Genomic DNA, 16,893 nt, shown 5'->3' with positions numbered 1-16,893 from the left:
GTTTGTGAAATAAAGGAAAGGGATAGTGTAGATGGTAATATGATCAATCTTTGCCAAAAAGAGAAATAATATTTCGAACTTGTTTGAAATGTTAATGTAAATTTACATATTCTAGCCAATTGGGAATAGCTCAATTGGTTGAGGCATAACGTCTTAGTTTGGGAGAATGAAAATGCCGGATTTTGGTGCTAACAAAAAACTAAGTATTAATACTAACATCTAACCGGTCAAATTGTTGTTAGAAAAAATTACATATTCTAATTTTGTTCGAAACCTAGATACCAACCACAAAAGAGCTTGATTTCAAGTTTACAAAGTTTAATTAGCATTTATAAAAATAAATAAACTAAGTTTTAAAAAGTATAGATAATTATCAAAATTTATTTCTTATCTTATTCAAATGATATTTTTAAGAGATTGCAGTATAAAATGGAACATAAAAAATACGTTTAAAGAGGCTTTTTAACAAGGGTTAATGAATTAGAAAGGTAACAAATTTTGATCTTTGTTCACATTAAGGTAATCATGTTTTTTTCGTATACAATTGACCATTAAGCTTGTTTGACCTGTTCAAAATAAGGTAAATGACAGTTAATTAGTGGTAACATTATCCTATTATGAACAAGTCAAACAAGTTTACTGGTCAAATGTGTACGAAACAAAAAATGGCTACATAAATATAGACAAAAACCAAAGTTCCTTACCCATTTTGGTAATATTGTGTTCTTTATGTTAAGTTCAATTAATCATAAGATCCATTGATGTAACATGAAATTGGATTGTCCAGTCTTTGTGTATGAGGAGATGGTTAAGTTTTCGGCTAAACCAGTTTAGGCCCGGCTAGTTAGGGATTAGGTTGTATACGCTTAAGGGGCTAGGATGTATGTGTTTTAAAGACCTAGCAACACAACCTAACACACGACTAGCCGAGACAAAACTGGGTTAGACCAAGCCTAACCTAATTGTTCATTGACTGTCGGAACCTGATCTCAAGGCAACAGTCCATGAGACAGTTCTTGTCCAATATTACCAATACAGGTTAGAAACTTTGATTTTTGTTCATATTTAGATAACTATGTTTTTGTCGTACACATTTGACAAATAAATTTGTTTGACAAGTTCAAAATAGGGTAATATTACTGTAATTAACAGTCATATTATCCTATTTTGATTAGGTCAAACAAGTTCAATAGTTAAATCTGAACGAAAAAAATATAATTATCTAAATACGAACAAAAACCAAAGTTTATTACATTTCTAGGTGATTAACCCTTTACCAATGAAGAATAACCGTCCAAAAAAAAAAAGATATAGCAATTTGGACCATTCATATGTTAGAGTCCACTTAAATGATGAGGTGGTTGCTGGCGATGTAATGGGTCGTGGGTCAAAGATGATTTTGATTAGGAAGGAGTGTGTCTCGAAGTCAAAAACAAGTTGGGTAAACCACTATTTATATATATATTTTTAAATATCGTATACAATATGTTACATATGAGTACGTAGTGCTATACATTAGAAGCATGAAATAAAAACCAAATACGAAAGTTTTGTCTCTGAGAAACATGTATTTTATGCGAATAAATCAAAATCTTAAGTATGAGAATCGTCTTTTCATATGAATACATTTTTGATGAATGTTGATTTGTTCAACCATTTCTTTTAGCTAAAAATTTCATTTTATTTGTTTAACTGTTCGAAACAACAATTTACCTAACCTTTTTTTTTTCATATCACTTTAAAATTAATATAAAGTGCAAATAAAAACTCATCAACATTGCCTTCTGGTAATGGTTGGTTTGTGAGTAGTCCAAGTGCAGCGTGAAAAAAGTTCATAGTACATCCGGAACATATATTGCCATTCATGCTGGAATTTTATTTGAATGCAATTGTCTCCTACAAGATTTAATTTATTTATAATGTTTATTGGGGATTTGCAGGATTAAAAAGTTGTTGATTCGGAATAAACAATAGATTAAGATAAACTCTCTAAAAAGACATGAGATCGGTTAAAACCAAATAAAATTGATGAAGAAAAATGTACATAATAAACGAGTGGAGTTAGGTTAACTAGAATTTGATCATTAAAAGTAGTGTATATTTGTATTATGCTAATAAAATAATTTCCTTCAACAAAGAAGTTTATGAAGTTTTAGCATTAAGACTTATTTGAGCAATTTACCACATGTTTATAAGTTCAAATCGTAGATTATAGGCGTACTTGATAGCGAGCGTTTGAGAGTTTTCGATTTTTAGATTTTAACAAAAAAAACTCTATTTAAATAATAGATTTTATTTAAGAGTTATCTTTTAATTTAAACAAAAAATTTAAAATTTAAAAGATACTTTATATAGCATTTAACAAAAAGTTATTGACGATTTTAATCAAGTTTTAGAATTGCCCTTATATATATATATATATATATATATATATATATATATATATATATATATATATATATATATATATATATATATATATATATATATATATATATATATATATATATATATATGTGTGTGTGTGTGTTGCGGTACCTGTGAGAACTCATTTTTAAGTGAAGACTCGTGAATACATCTTAAAAAATTAAAAAAAATCTAAAAAAATACAAATCATAAAATCATGCATAGATATATGTCCGGATGAAAAAAAAATTGGAATTTTCTTTTTGCATCATTAAAATTGATCTATGATTCAATTTTAATATTTTATTTTGCATCATTATGATCTATGATTCAATTTTAATTATCCAAAAAAAATTCCAATTTTTTTTCCTTCCGGACATAGATCTATGCTTGATTTTATGATTTGTATTTTTTGTATATTATTTTTTTCAATTTTTTAAAGTGTCCTCACGAGTTTTCACTTTAAAATGAGTCCTCACCCGATCTTATCTCTCGCTCTCTCTCTCTCTCTCTCTCTCTCTCTCTCTCTCTATATATATATATATATATATATATATATATATATATATATATATATATATATATATATATAATGTGGATGCACATCTATTGTACGAACATATGTGAATAGTACTATTTTATAAGAATGACTAAGGGGTCGTTTGTAATTGTTAATTGTGTTAGAAATGATTGGGTTAGAAGCTGATTGGGTTAGAAGCTGATTGGGTTAGAAATTTTGACTGACTTAACTTTTGACTGAAACTTGTTGTTTGATTAACATTTGACCGGCTATGCAAAATATATTACTCTCACCCAACATTTTCATAAGAACCATTTTCTTCATCAACAATAAGAATCATGCTTCCATTTTTCTTGTAGTCTAATAAAAATAAAATACATCAATTTTCACATTTTTATAAGAACCCAATTCTATACAACACATAAACATATAAAAAAAACAAAATCAACATCCAAACACCATTTTTATAATCAAACCGAAATTACAACCTTTTTCTCTATGTAAAATGAACAAAGTGTCATAGTTGGACACCATATTTCAAGATCATGCCAAATGAAATGCTTGATAAATCACAAGAACAAGAAATTCACAGGAACAGTAACACCAAACAACAACAAAAACGGGAGCAACAATTAAAGAAAATTATAGTTAGCTTTTTAAAAAAGAATGATATTTACCAATCATTCAGAGCAAGCTTTTTGATACTACTTGTCTAAATAAGTTGTAAAAATCTTTGTGATTGTCTTCTTGAATCAACAAGAGGGAAAAGTATGACAACAAATGGTTTAAAGATTAAATTTAAACCTTGGGAACTATAAGAAGGATTGTCATAGATTTGCAAAGAAATTGATCAATTGATAAGGGGATAGTTATTCTGAACAATTGATTAGTGGGATAGCTATTCCATAAACCCACAAAAAGAGTTCGAATCTTTAGTTTTGCAAAACCAGAATCCAAGTCTTGTGGTTTCTAAAATCCATGGTGAAAAGTCAAACCAAGTTAGAAATCGATTTCGTGAATCAATTTCATGAATCTAAATAAAAAACGACTTCATTAATCGCGAAGAGGCATGAACCAAATTTAAAAAACGATTAAAGGAGATGAATGGATAGAAATCTATTTTATGAATCAATTTCAAAAACGATTTATGAATCGGGAAAAGGCATCGACCGGGAAAAAGCATGGTGAAGAATTTTACAGAAGATGTAAGAAGTCCCAAATAGGAAGAAGCACGGTGAAGAAGGCACCAATGATGGAAGAAGAAAGGCAAACTCAACGAAGATAGGAACGGGAGAGGAGAAACGATGGAGGTTGTCATTCAAGATTGAGCGTTCATCAGGGCAAAATTGGGAAATGTTCAGTCAGCCTTATTTTTACCATGGACTGAGTCAGATAAATACTCAGGACCGAATCAGAATATTAGACCTGGTTGGACGTTATTATCGCTTTATCAAACAGGCTGACCGGACCAAGTTAGCCAAATGTGCTGATCGGACCCAGTCAGCTCCATATCAAACGACCCCTAAAAGAATAGGTTGTTTGCTAATGTGAATACGTTCACCATCATATAACTATCGTCATTATCATGTATTCTTGGTTGATGAGGGGATTGATTCCAAGGTGGCATATCTATGAGAGGTTCTCCAAATCAACCGAATTATCAACAACCACAACCGCAAAACCAAAACTTCCACTAAAACAACTAAACTCAAAACAATGCTTTTCAAGTTCAACAACAAGCACATCAACCAAATCAACCTAATTACCCACAACCTCTAATGTACCAACATCCAATGTACCCAAAACAACAACCCCCCTATAACCAATATCCTAACTACCAACTTATCCACCACAAATGTACAATCACCAACAATACCTATACCCACATTACCAACAACCTCCCAATTACATTTAAAAATATCCTAATAACCCCAATCCACCCAATCCCCCTCAAGAGTTGACACTTCAACAAATGATGGAGACATATATTACTCACACACCTCTTAGTATTATTTATCCAGCAAACCGTCGAGGGATTGAATTGAAGTCAAGTTTCATACATCAACTCACCAAGTTCCATGGTTTGGATAGAGAAGATCCTCAAAGGCATTTGAAGTAATTTCATATGATATGTGTTAGCATGTTACCCGAACATGTGACATTGGATGATTTCAAGTTAACCACCTTCCTGCTCACCTTGGAAGATAAAGCTAGAGAATGGTTATTCAACTTACCACAAGGATATATTCACATATGGGAAGAGTTGCTCAAAGCCTTCAATAGCAAGTTTATCCCACTTCTTGAATATCAAGGCAAAGGAGTGACATTTGGGGATTCGTCAAGGAGAGAATGAGACTTTTCACGATTTTTGGAAGCGATTCAACAACTTGTGTACAAGTTGTCCTCAACATAACATACCTGAACAATTACTTCTTCAACAAATTTATGAGGGTATGAATGAAAAAGATCGAAGGATGATTGATGCTGCAAGTGGTGGTGACATATTCAACAAGGCACCTCAAGAGATAAGATTACTTTTTGGTACCATTTCTCAAAATCAAAGAAATTTTGGTACTCGAAGTGAAATGAAGAGAAATTCCCCATAAGTGGTTGATGAAGTTAGCAACACCCAACACTTAGAATCAAATCTCTTGGATTTGACTAATGTGTTAAGTCAAATGGTGGTGGGAAGTGGTGAACAATTGATGGTGTGTGGTATTTGTGAAACGATGGGGTATTATACGGATAAATGTCCCACACTCGGTAGTGAACCGGAGGATGTTAATGCAATGGGAGGATATCAAGGTCAACTAAGACCCATGGGATTTCAAAACACCTATAACTCAAATTGGAGGAATAACCCAAACAACCCATACCCACCAAAGCAAAACCCACAAAATGTTATGATGAGACCCCATTTTTACCAATACCCATCCCAACAACCTCTATATCCACAAACGTCTCAACCCCCCCCCCCCCCACCTCCAAATTACCAACAACCTCAACTACAAGACCAATCAAGTGGTAACCATCAAATGAGTCTTCAAGAACTTGTTACTTCTCTTGCTTAAAGCCAAAACCAATTTCAACAAGAGACCAAGAACACCTTCTCCAACATTCAAGCACAAATTGGAGACTTTGTCACCACTCTCAACAAGATAGAACAAAGGGGTAAACTTCCATCTCAAACCAAGAAGAATCTGAATGTACGTGCAATAACCTTGAAAAGTGGGAAAACCCTTGGAGAAAGCAACCCCAAAAGAGTTTCAAGAGAAGAAGAATATGAGTTTATTGTTGTTGAGCCTACAAATGTTGTAGTTCCTCCAAAGGAATTGGTTGTGATGAACATTGATCAACCCGAATCTTTCAACAATACCATCAAGCCATTGGTCATACCACCACCTTTTCCTTCCCGATTAGCCATTTCAAACAAGAAAGAGGAAGAAAATGAATTCTTTGAAACTTTCCGCAAGGTCCAAATCAACATTCCACTATTGAATGTTATTAAGCAAATTCCAAGTTATGCAAATTTTCTCAAGAATTTGTGCACCAAGAAGAGGAAATTCAAGGCAAATGAAAAGATTAAAGTCAATGCAAATGTGTCTGCGGTTATCCAAAAGAAATTACCTCCTAAATGCAAGGATCCGGGAATATTTGTTATCCCTTGTGCCATTGGTGATTTGCATGTCGAAAGTGCCATGCTAGATCTTGGAGCCTCAGTCAATGTCATGCCATACTAGGTTTTTCAATATCTTAGTGTTGGACCTTTAGAAGAATCTGAAGTAATCATTCAATTAGCAAACAAGTCAAGTGTGTCTCTAAGAGGAGTGTTGGAAGATATGTTAGTACAATTTAATCAACTTGTTTTTTCCGGGGGATTTTTATGTCATTGATCTTGAAGAGAAGACTCCTACCAAATAATCTATGATCATCCTTGGAGAACCTTTCATGAATAATGCTCGCACAATCATTGATGTCTATAAAGGAAAGATAACTTTGGAGTTTGATGGAGAAACCATTCACTTCAACATCTTTGAAGCAATAAGGTACCCTAGCAACATTTCTCTATTGTATCGGGTTGATGTAATTGAGCTAATAACCCAAAAAGTATTTGATTTGTCTCATGGGGATATTTTGTAGATGATACTCAACATAAACCTTGATTGTGAAAGTTTGAAGAAAACACTGGAAATGTTTACATTGGACTCCGAAGTTGAAAAGATTGTGAAGACTTTAGAAGTAAGAAAGTCAACAAGGAAAGATGTCTCTCAAGTTGCCTTATCTCATTCTCCAAACAAGATGCCCCATTCCATAATCCACCCACTTACACATCCCCCAATAATAGAAGTGATCAAGAAGAAGATGATTAAAAGGTTCAAAATGTACAAAGACAAGAAAAAGGTGTTTCATGATAAGCACATAACCCAAAACCACTTTGTTTCGGGTCAAAAAGTTCTTCTTTATCATTCGCATTTGAAGTTATTCTGGAGAAAATTTCGATCTTGATGGCACGGACCTTTCATTGTTTTAAAAGTTTTTGATCATGGTGCGGTTGAAATCAAGAGTTTGGAAACCAATCAAATCTTCAAAGTGGATGGGAACTGTTTGAAACCATTTCATGAAAGCTTTGACACGAGAGAATTCATCAACATAACATTGGAAATCCCGACTTATGAAGGTTGAAGGAAGTGGGACTATGTCTTGGCAAAGACGTTAAATAATTGCATTGTGAATAAATAATCTCCGCTTGAATTTTGGATTAGGGATGAGCATAGGCGGGTACCCACCTCATTTGGCGAGAATTGGAACCGAAACCGGAACCGACAGTTCCTAGAAAGTTAGAACCAGAACCGAAACCGGTCTAGGCAGTTCTTAAATGTTTGGAACCAGTCCCGGAACCAGCGGTTTCGGTTCCGGTTCCAAGAGCGGGTAACCCGGTTACATTAATTTTGTTAACTTTTGTTGATAAAACCGCAATTTAGTTCGATCCAAATCAAATCAATTCGGACCAAAGACAAAATTGGACCAATATATTCTTAATCGGTCAAATTAATATATATATATATATATATATATATATATATATATATATATATATATATATATATATATATATAAACCGGTTCCGATGGGTAACCAGCGGGTAGCGGTACTGAAAAAACGAGAACTGGAACCGGAACCACTTAAGGTGGTTCCATAACTTTAGGAATCAGAACCGGAACTAATTGAGGCAGTTCCAGTTCCAAAACCGGCAATTCCGAGGTCGTTTCGGTTCCAAAAGCGGGTACCCGATTCCGATGCTCATCCCTAGTTTGGATATTTCTAGGCTTAAAGTTGGTCAAAAATAAGCATCTTGTGGTTTAAAAATGATCTTGGTAAAGTATGAAAGAAAACTGGAGCTTGTGGAGCGAAAAATTATAGAAAGTGTCGAAAATCTGCAATTTGCTTTAATTGACTGCTTACCCGTGCATACGTTGTGCGACCCGGGCCTTACCCGCACATATCTGAGCTAAAAATTACTCCAACACGATGTGTATTCTGATGTCCGTGCGCGGCAGATACCTCACCCACGCAAAGTTCGCAAGACTGCCTCATCACCCGCACAACGATCTGCAAGACTGCCCCCTCGTCCGCAAAGTTTGCGAGGGTACCTGCGCAAATCTTCCACTTCATAAGAAATTTTCGAGGCATTGCATATGCTTCCTTTGCGTGACTAAGCTTTCACCCGTGTGTATTTAGGCGACTAAGAACTCTACCCACACATCATAGTGTGACCCATGTGTTGCTTCCATACCGTCCTTGCGGGCCTCCTCCACCTTGTTCCCGGTATGATCTTTCCTTACTCTCATCCTAAGCAATGAAGACAATGCTTACTTTTAAGCTTGCGTAAGGTATTCTTTATGTTTTATTTTTTGATTGCATTTAGGTAGTATATAATTTCATTTAGAGTAAGTTATCTAGGTCATTTATAAAAAAATTGCATAAAAAGTTCAAAAATATTGCATATTTTGTTTCTTTCTTTTCTAACTTTCATACTTTTTAGTTGCATTCTAGTTTAAGTTTCATGCAATTTTATTCTCTCTTGTCTTCTCATCACTACATGTACTATAGTGTCGAGTCATAAGTATTGAATCATAGATTGGTCCCGGGTCTTGATATAGTATTCCTTGTATTGAACAAATGAGACATGCTATGAGCCTCACAGACCACTTTGAGACTGCTTCCGTGGGGGTCAAATGCAGGTAACTTGATTGGGTCTAGGGGCGGAGGGATGTGGTTTGTCAAACCGATGTGTGCGAGCAAAGATTAGCCCGGTAAGGTATTTTGAAGACATTGAAGACTCGCATCTTGGTATTTGGGGGAATACCCCTTAGTACTCCCGAGTCTCGTCCGAGCCTTACTTAGTTAGATTCTCACCACCTTTATAGGATATGTCATCATTTTTCTAGGGGTCTAGAATAGATAGTTAGATAGATTTTGTTTATCACGCCTTGCATTGAGGTTCTCAATAAACTTTAAAGTGGGTCCCCCAATTCACATCTTTTAGGACCAAGTTTTTTCGGTAACACCCATTTTTGAGTCATTCCCCACCCTTTTTAGTAGATCTTGACACATTGTCAATGATCATTAGGTGTTCATGTAAGCCTCTATCTATTACTCCATTTTCACTATTGGAGTCCTATGTTATATGGTGAAATTCCTTAGACCTTCCAAGAAGAAAGACAATAAGAAAACACAAAAAAATGAAGAAATTGGAAAAGTGAAGACAATAAGAAACGATAAAAGAAAATTCAAGAAAATCAACTAAAAGAAAGAAGAAAAATGAAGAAAAAAGAACAACACAAAAGAAGAACAAGAATCGAACATCAAGACTTCTCTCCAAAAAAAGGAGAGAAATAAGAAGACAAAAGATCGAGCAGCAAGGTGACTGAAGACCAAATAACAGAAGTTTAAGATTGAAGATTTAAGTTGATAGGTTTAGACTTAGGTTAAGTAGATTTTTTATTATTTTATTTTATTTTTGATTTTGGTGAGAAACGGCAATGAAGATGAGACAGTAGACTGTAAAGGACAGTACAAGGGAGAAGCCCCTGAAAACGGATGTTTTTCCGGAGGTCGTGCTGCAAAACCCTATTTCGTTACTATACACTTTAGCTTGACAAATGTAGGAATTATCGTGTGTGAAGGAGCGCCTTTCCTTCATGTATTTATGATCTGCATTGGTGATTTAAAGTGCCCCCACTGGGCGCATCCTTTGTTTCCTTTGTCTTGCACACCGTGACTACATCTAGGCATGATTTATTCGCCCTTCAAGTGGTTTGAGAATGTGGTTTATGGCTCTAAAGCGGGGAACATTTTGAAGATGCATAGGGTCCATGAAAGACTGATTCTCACCATGTTGATTGATGTTGACCAAGTTCTATGGTATCTTTCTTTTTCCATTTTTAGTTTAGCTCATCCCGAGCTCATTTTTAGTCTTGTTCTCTAATGGTCTCCAATGGTGTCAAATCGAATAATGAGCTACTGGACCTAACCCCCCAAGTAAATGGTGAGAAAAATGACCAAAATGCCCAAAAGTGTGCAGTTGCGCGGGTACCCTCGCAAGTGCTATGCGATTGAGACTCCCTCTCACACCCTCTCCAATCGTCCGTTCATACCCACCCGTTCAATTCGATAACATGATCTAAAACTCAATGCAGTTGAGAACTAAACCAATGTGAAACATAATGAAAGTAGACAACACAAAGAAGGAAAAAATATCGATGGTTGCTGGGATTTTCTGAAAATTGATTCTCACCACACGTTCGATTCATTTCTCAAACGACAGAGGGACATGAAAGAAAGACCAGATACACGTGAATCATGATATGTTCGCCGATGGACTAATCCTTCCATCTCCAAGTTTCCCTAATCTGTTTGGATTTTGATTTATTTGACTAAACTACCAGATCTGCAACTGGCATAATTTTTTAATAATATTTTCTGTTGTTTTTGCAAGTTTCGTTAACGATGTTCATGTGGCATAGGGTACAATAGTGGAGATTGTAGTGACGAAAGGTTGTGGTGGCGATGATGGGTGGAAGTGGTGTCGAAGATGGAGGTGGTGTTGGAATCTGTTGGGCGGAGACGATGTGGGATTTGCAGGTTTGAAGATCCGATCTCCCAAATTGAGATCCGATTTGTAGGTTTGAGAATAGAGCTTGAAATCCAGTTTTGTTTCAGAGCCTTGTGCTGTGTATGTAATTATCAAAAACACAAAGGGGTAGAGGCGTACACCATAATGGGAAAGAGGGGTATGGTGACCAGACAAGGAGGTCGTGTCGATGATGAAGATCCTAAGGCAATGATGAAGGAAGAAAAGAACGAGTGAGACTCACACATATAAAAAAACACTTATAATAATTTAGTTAATAATAAACAATAAGTTAAAATAATGCATAAGGGTATATTTATTGGTCTTTTCATGTTGGTTAGGGACTAAAATTGCAACAAAAACATAAACATTAGCACCGTCCGAGTTAAAAATTCATTATAAGGACCAACTATACAGACTACCCAAAACGATAGGGACCTTTCTGTGTAATTTACGGTTCCTAATTAATTATCGAAACATATTACAGCAATTAGGGTTTTTCCTTTCGGTCTCTGTAGTCTGTAGCAAGGAGAACTTACTCAACAATGAAGAATCAGAGGAAAAAGATAGGTAACAACAAAACCCCAACACCGGAATCCAAATTCCGCTCTGATTTCAGCATTTGCTCCAAAGAGAAAGATTTAGCCGGCGCAATCTCCCTTTTCGATTCCGCAGTTTCTCAAAACCTCAAACTCAATCTCCACCACTTGAATTGCTTCCTTTATATCTGTTCCAACTCCATCGAAGACAATAAAGACATTGCAATCGATAAAGGTTTCAGCATTTTCAATCACATGATATCGAGCAAGATAAACCCCAATGAAGCCACTATCACAGCCGTTTCTAGGTTAGCCGCAGCAAAAGACGACGCTGATTTGTCATTTGAGTTGGTTAAAAGTTTGCTCAAGTACAATGACAAGCCTCGGTTGCGAACCTATGATCCAGCGTTATTCTGTTACGTGAAGAAATCGGATGCAGAAAAGGCGTATTTGGTGGAGAAAGACATTTTGAATATGGGGTTGTGCTTGGAAGAACCAGAGATCGCTGCATTGCTGAAAGTCAGTGCTGAGACAGGAAACGAAGAGAAGGTGTATGAGTATTTGCATAAGTTAAGAATCGGTGTCAAATGTGTGAATGAATCAACAGCAGAGATCATTACCAATTGGTTCAAAGGAGAAACGGCTTCGAAAGTGGTCAGTCGATTGAAAGACTGTGATATAGATCGGGTTAAAGATATGGTTTTGAAGAATGGAGGTGGGTGGCATGGGCTTGGTTGGATAACGAAAGGCAAATGGGTGTTACAGAGAACAACCATCGATTCAAATGGAGTTTGCTGCGCTTGTAAAGATCACTTGGCTTGTGTCGATATTGGTAGAGAAGAGACAGAGAAGTTTGCACAGTCGTTAATGGCGTTGGCCATTGAAAGGGAGACCCGATCAAATTTTACTCAGTTTCAGGTGAACAAACTTTTCTGTAAGATCACTAGTTGTTGTTATTCTTACTAACTATAAACTTCCATTTCAAATACTGAAGAATTGGCTGGATGAACATAATGATTTTGAAGCTATAGTTGATGGAGCAAATATTGGACTTTACCAACAAAACTTCGCAGAAGGTGGATTTAGTGTTTCTCAGGTTGAAATTGTTGTTAAGGAACTGTATAACAGAAGCAAGAAATGGCCACTTGTTATTCTACATGACAAGAGAATTCGTGCCCTTTTAGCTAATCCTTCAAATCGAGATCTACTTGAAGAGTGGATTGAAAGAGGAGTTCTTTATGGAACACCAGTTGGATCAAATGATGACTGGTAATAAACTAACAATGTTTAAAATTGACTTTTCTTGTTCATGTTATTTGTATTTTGTAACTATAATTATAATACTTATTATTTTTTTAATATAGGTATTGGCTTTATGCTTCTGTGAAACTCAAGTGTATGCTTGTGACAAATGATGAAATGAGAGACCATATTTTTGAGCTTTTAGGAGGCAATTTCTTTCCCAGGTGGAAAGAAAGACATCAGGTATGTAAATATGTTTTGTTAATGTCAAAGAGTTTGACTTTTTTTGACCATTTTAAGGTACAATGTTAGTTAAACTTATATTGCTTTGTTTTCCACTATTAAAGGTTCATTACACCTTCCCAAAAGGTAAACTTCAACTTCTAATGCCACCACCATATTCCATTCTTATTCAGGTATTACTTTCAATCTCTAAATCCAATTCAAAAAACCATAAAAAAAAAGTCACCATTTGATTTCATTTTCAAACTACAAAATTGTATCAGGAATCTGAGAGAGGAACATGGCATGTGCCTTTAGTGAGTGATCACAATGATGAGTCATTAAGAACATGGCTTTGCATTTCCCATTCAGACCTCTGTAAAGATTGTTGTGATGAAACTTCCAATGCACATGTTGGTATAACTGGTAAAAGAAAAGAAAGATCTTCATCTTAGAAACTTGGATTTTTTGTCACAATTTTGAATGTCTTTTTAACTAATTGTTTTTTTTCCGATTTTGTTGTATTATCTGAGAAGTAATGTATGCATAAACTAAGCTTTATATGTTGCTTGTTGGCTTTTGGTTTGCGGGTATGATGTGGCGAACTGATAGCATGACACGTGTTGTTTATGTGCTTTGGTGCGTCATGATATGAATTTAGCACCATTTTGCTAAGTGGCAAGTGGTGTTGCCAATATCCAAACTTGGGAAGATTTTATAAAATTCATTGTAAAGTGAAAGATTTAGGACTAAGGTTAGTGGGTGTGTTAGTTGTTTAAAAAGAAAGAAGTAAAAACGTCTTTTTTTTTTTTTTTTTTCATACTCTTAGAGGGGTATGATGTTGCTGGAGACATGGAGAAACCGAAGATATAATAATACGAACCCAAGAAAAAGAAAAATATTGTCAATTGTGATCATTGTAGGCCAATTGATGCTATCTTTAATCTTGGCTTCATACATCTCAATTCCTTTCGTATAGATGATATATCATATGAAGGCCACTTTGATAACAAATTAACAATTGACGCTTCTTCCCATTAATGTATATGATGTGTTTGTTTAACACCAAAAAGACTTGATGATGGTGGGATAAAGTTTGTTCTAATGCCTTGTTGAAATAGCAATGCCATTAAAATGAGCTACAACAAATTGAATGATGAAAGTTTGAAAACTTGATTTGTAAGTTATATGAATGTTCTTGATGCATTAGCTTGCTAAACGATATGGCTATCCGATTAATACAAGCCATCTCGAGCCTTAATGTCGTCTTCTTTTTATCATCGATCCTCCCATGAATTTGGTGATGACCATTTTGTCAATCAATCTTCAAAAAGATCGTTAAGACATGTAGTTGATTAAGGGTGTGTTTGGCTAAACTTATTAAGGGCTTATTTTTCGAGTTTATTTTTTATAAGCTTATTTTTTCTATCTTGGTTTATTTTCTTAGTGTAAGTTATAATAAGCTCTTAAGTTGGAAAATAAATCAGAAAAAATAAGCTTATAAAAAATAAACTCGAAAAATATACTCTTAATAAGCTTAGTCAAATACTCCTTAAAATTTGCTAGGTACCTCTATGTTTTGATACTAATAAAGTGGGTGACACACATAGATTTGTTAGGGCATTTGGTGTATATGATTAGCAATACATGTTAATCACTTTTGTTATGATGTTAACAATCATGAAGTTATTTTCTTTTAGCTTTTACAACCATTTACTTAAGAAAAGTTTGAAATTGTTTATTAGAACATTTTCAATCATAAACCTTTTCTATCAGTTATTTCTTTTAGCACCTCGTTATTAAAAAAATTTTGACCTCTAAATAAGTAACATCTCCAATGGTTGAGTTTTTTTTTTTTTTTTTTTTTTAACTTATTAATCCTCATCTATCTAAAATGCACTATAAAACCTTATCATTTTTTTTAAACATATTATATTTTAATATGAAATATTTTAATTAAGGTTATTATTAGAAATTACTATATAAACATTTTATAAAGGAAAAACTATGATATAAATAATTAAATAGTTAAATAAATGGAAAATATTTAAAACAAATTTTTAACTAAAGAGGTAAAAATAAAATATGATAAAAGTAAAAGGGGTTAACCACTCAATATATATTGAATGGTCAATATAAATACACAAAAAGCTATCTACTCGAATGCTATTAAATGAAAAGTCATATTATATATATATATATATATATATATATATATATATATATATATATATATATATATATATATATATATATATATATATAGGGCTAGCTTATAATGTAGATGACAAATATTATGTGGTTGTAAAGACAATTGTAGACCAATGGATGGATAAAATAAATGCCCATAACATGAGGGTCTATTATATTATAATGAGATAACATCTACAGTATAATCACATAAATTTGAACATAAAGGTATGTAGGTCAATTAAAGTATATTTAAGAAAGGAAATTTTTGGATTTTAAAGAATAATTAATTCGGTTTTAATTTTAACATAATTTTTTATATTAATTGATTTTATTCTATCAGAATGATAGAATTTCAGTCATAAAATAGTTAAGATATTTCTGATTTTATTCTTATATAATATGGTTCCATTCAAGATAATTTTGATAATTAACATGTTTAAAGATTTATACAACATATATTATCAAGAATAACATTTTCTAAAAAATACAGATTTTTTTATATGAAATGAATTTTATTCTTCAAGAATCACTGACTACCTTAATTTCTTAAAGAATAAGACTATAAACAATAATTACTAAAAAATATGACTAATACTGATTAAGAAATTTATTTATTCTTAAAGATTAAAACTATTAATGGCTAGTTAAAAAAGAAAAAAAAAATCATCAAAAATATAACAAAATCACTAATCTATTCTAAAAGAAATTTATTGTTAAGAATCGCTTTAAATAATTTGGCAAAATACATTATGCTAGAATATATATTCTGGTTTTCCATGTTTTATTCCTTCCCCATATCAATGACAACATTTTCAAAACCTAAACCTACAAAGAAAACATCATCAACTTTCAAATATTAAAATTTTCAGTTCATTTCAAAAGAATAAAACTATAATTCTAATAGAATATGATAGACATTAAAGAATTGTAATTCATTTTAGATGTTAACTTGTTCGAATTAAATTGTTGAAATCATAAAACTTCCTTGCCGTTGGATTTCAAAATTTTTAATCAATTAAAAGTATACCCAATCACGATGGATATGGTTCCCATTTAATTTAGTGGGTCTAAAAACGATTAGCTCTTTTTGTCTCTTTTTATTTATAAAAACCATCAACTAAACAATATCTTCTCTTACTAATGATTTATCTTACCTGTTTTGTAAAATGACAATAGTGTTTTGTTCAATTGTGTCCATATAACTAGAAGTTTGTTGTGGTTTGGTTTGATTCCACAGCAAACAAACAGAAAAACTTTTGTGTTCATATTCTAGACGCACAAAGAAAAAGGAAATAACAAAAAACTAAATGGCTTCTATTTTTGAACTGATCCAAAAAGAAATAAACAACAAAAGCTTTTGAAGTCTTAATGGAAAAAGAGATTAATAGACGAATTATATTTTTGAATACTTGCAATTCCTTGAGACTCTGTGCAAGAAAAACACACACAAAACCCATAATAGATTTAAACAAAAACAGAGTTGTACTGTAAAAGTGGCAAAGCGCATTCGAAGGTGACGCAGGGGTTGCGATGGGATGTGCGACAATGATGCAGGAGTTGCAGCGGGCTGCTGGAGGTGCCCTTCCTCGGTGATGGTAGCAGCAGCCAATATCGTGGACTAAGATGGTGTTCGTATA

General features: G+C 33.6%; 1 protein-coding gene across 1 annotated transcript; it reads left to right on the top strand.

The window, feature by feature from the left end:
* The first annotated feature begins 11,548 nt into the window (after positions 1-11,548).
* LOC145001997 (proteinaceous RNase P 2-like) lies at positions 11,549-13,760 on the top strand. Its single transcript, XM_078961314.1, has 5 exons — positions 11,549-12,517; positions 12,594-12,868; positions 12,964-13,084; positions 13,189-13,257; positions 13,348-13,760. Exons 1-5 carry the CDS (start codon positions 11,606-11,608, stop codon positions 13,516-13,518), a joined length of 1,548 nt encoding a protein of 515 aa, XP_078817440.1. The 5' UTR covers positions 11,549-11,605; the 3' UTR covers positions 13,519-13,760.
* Positions 13,761-16,893: the final 3,133 nt, after the last annotated feature.

Source organism: Lactuca saligna, chromosome 6 (assembly GCF_052625555.1).
Source record: "Lactuca saligna cultivar CGN05327 chromosome 6, ASM5262555v1, whole genome shotgun sequence".
NCBI lineage: Eukaryota > Viridiplantae > Streptophyta > Magnoliopsida > Asterales > Asteraceae > Lactuca > Lactuca saligna.
The sequence above is the reverse complement of the archived record's forward strand: the minus strand, read 5'-3'. Positions and strand labels throughout refer to the sequence as shown.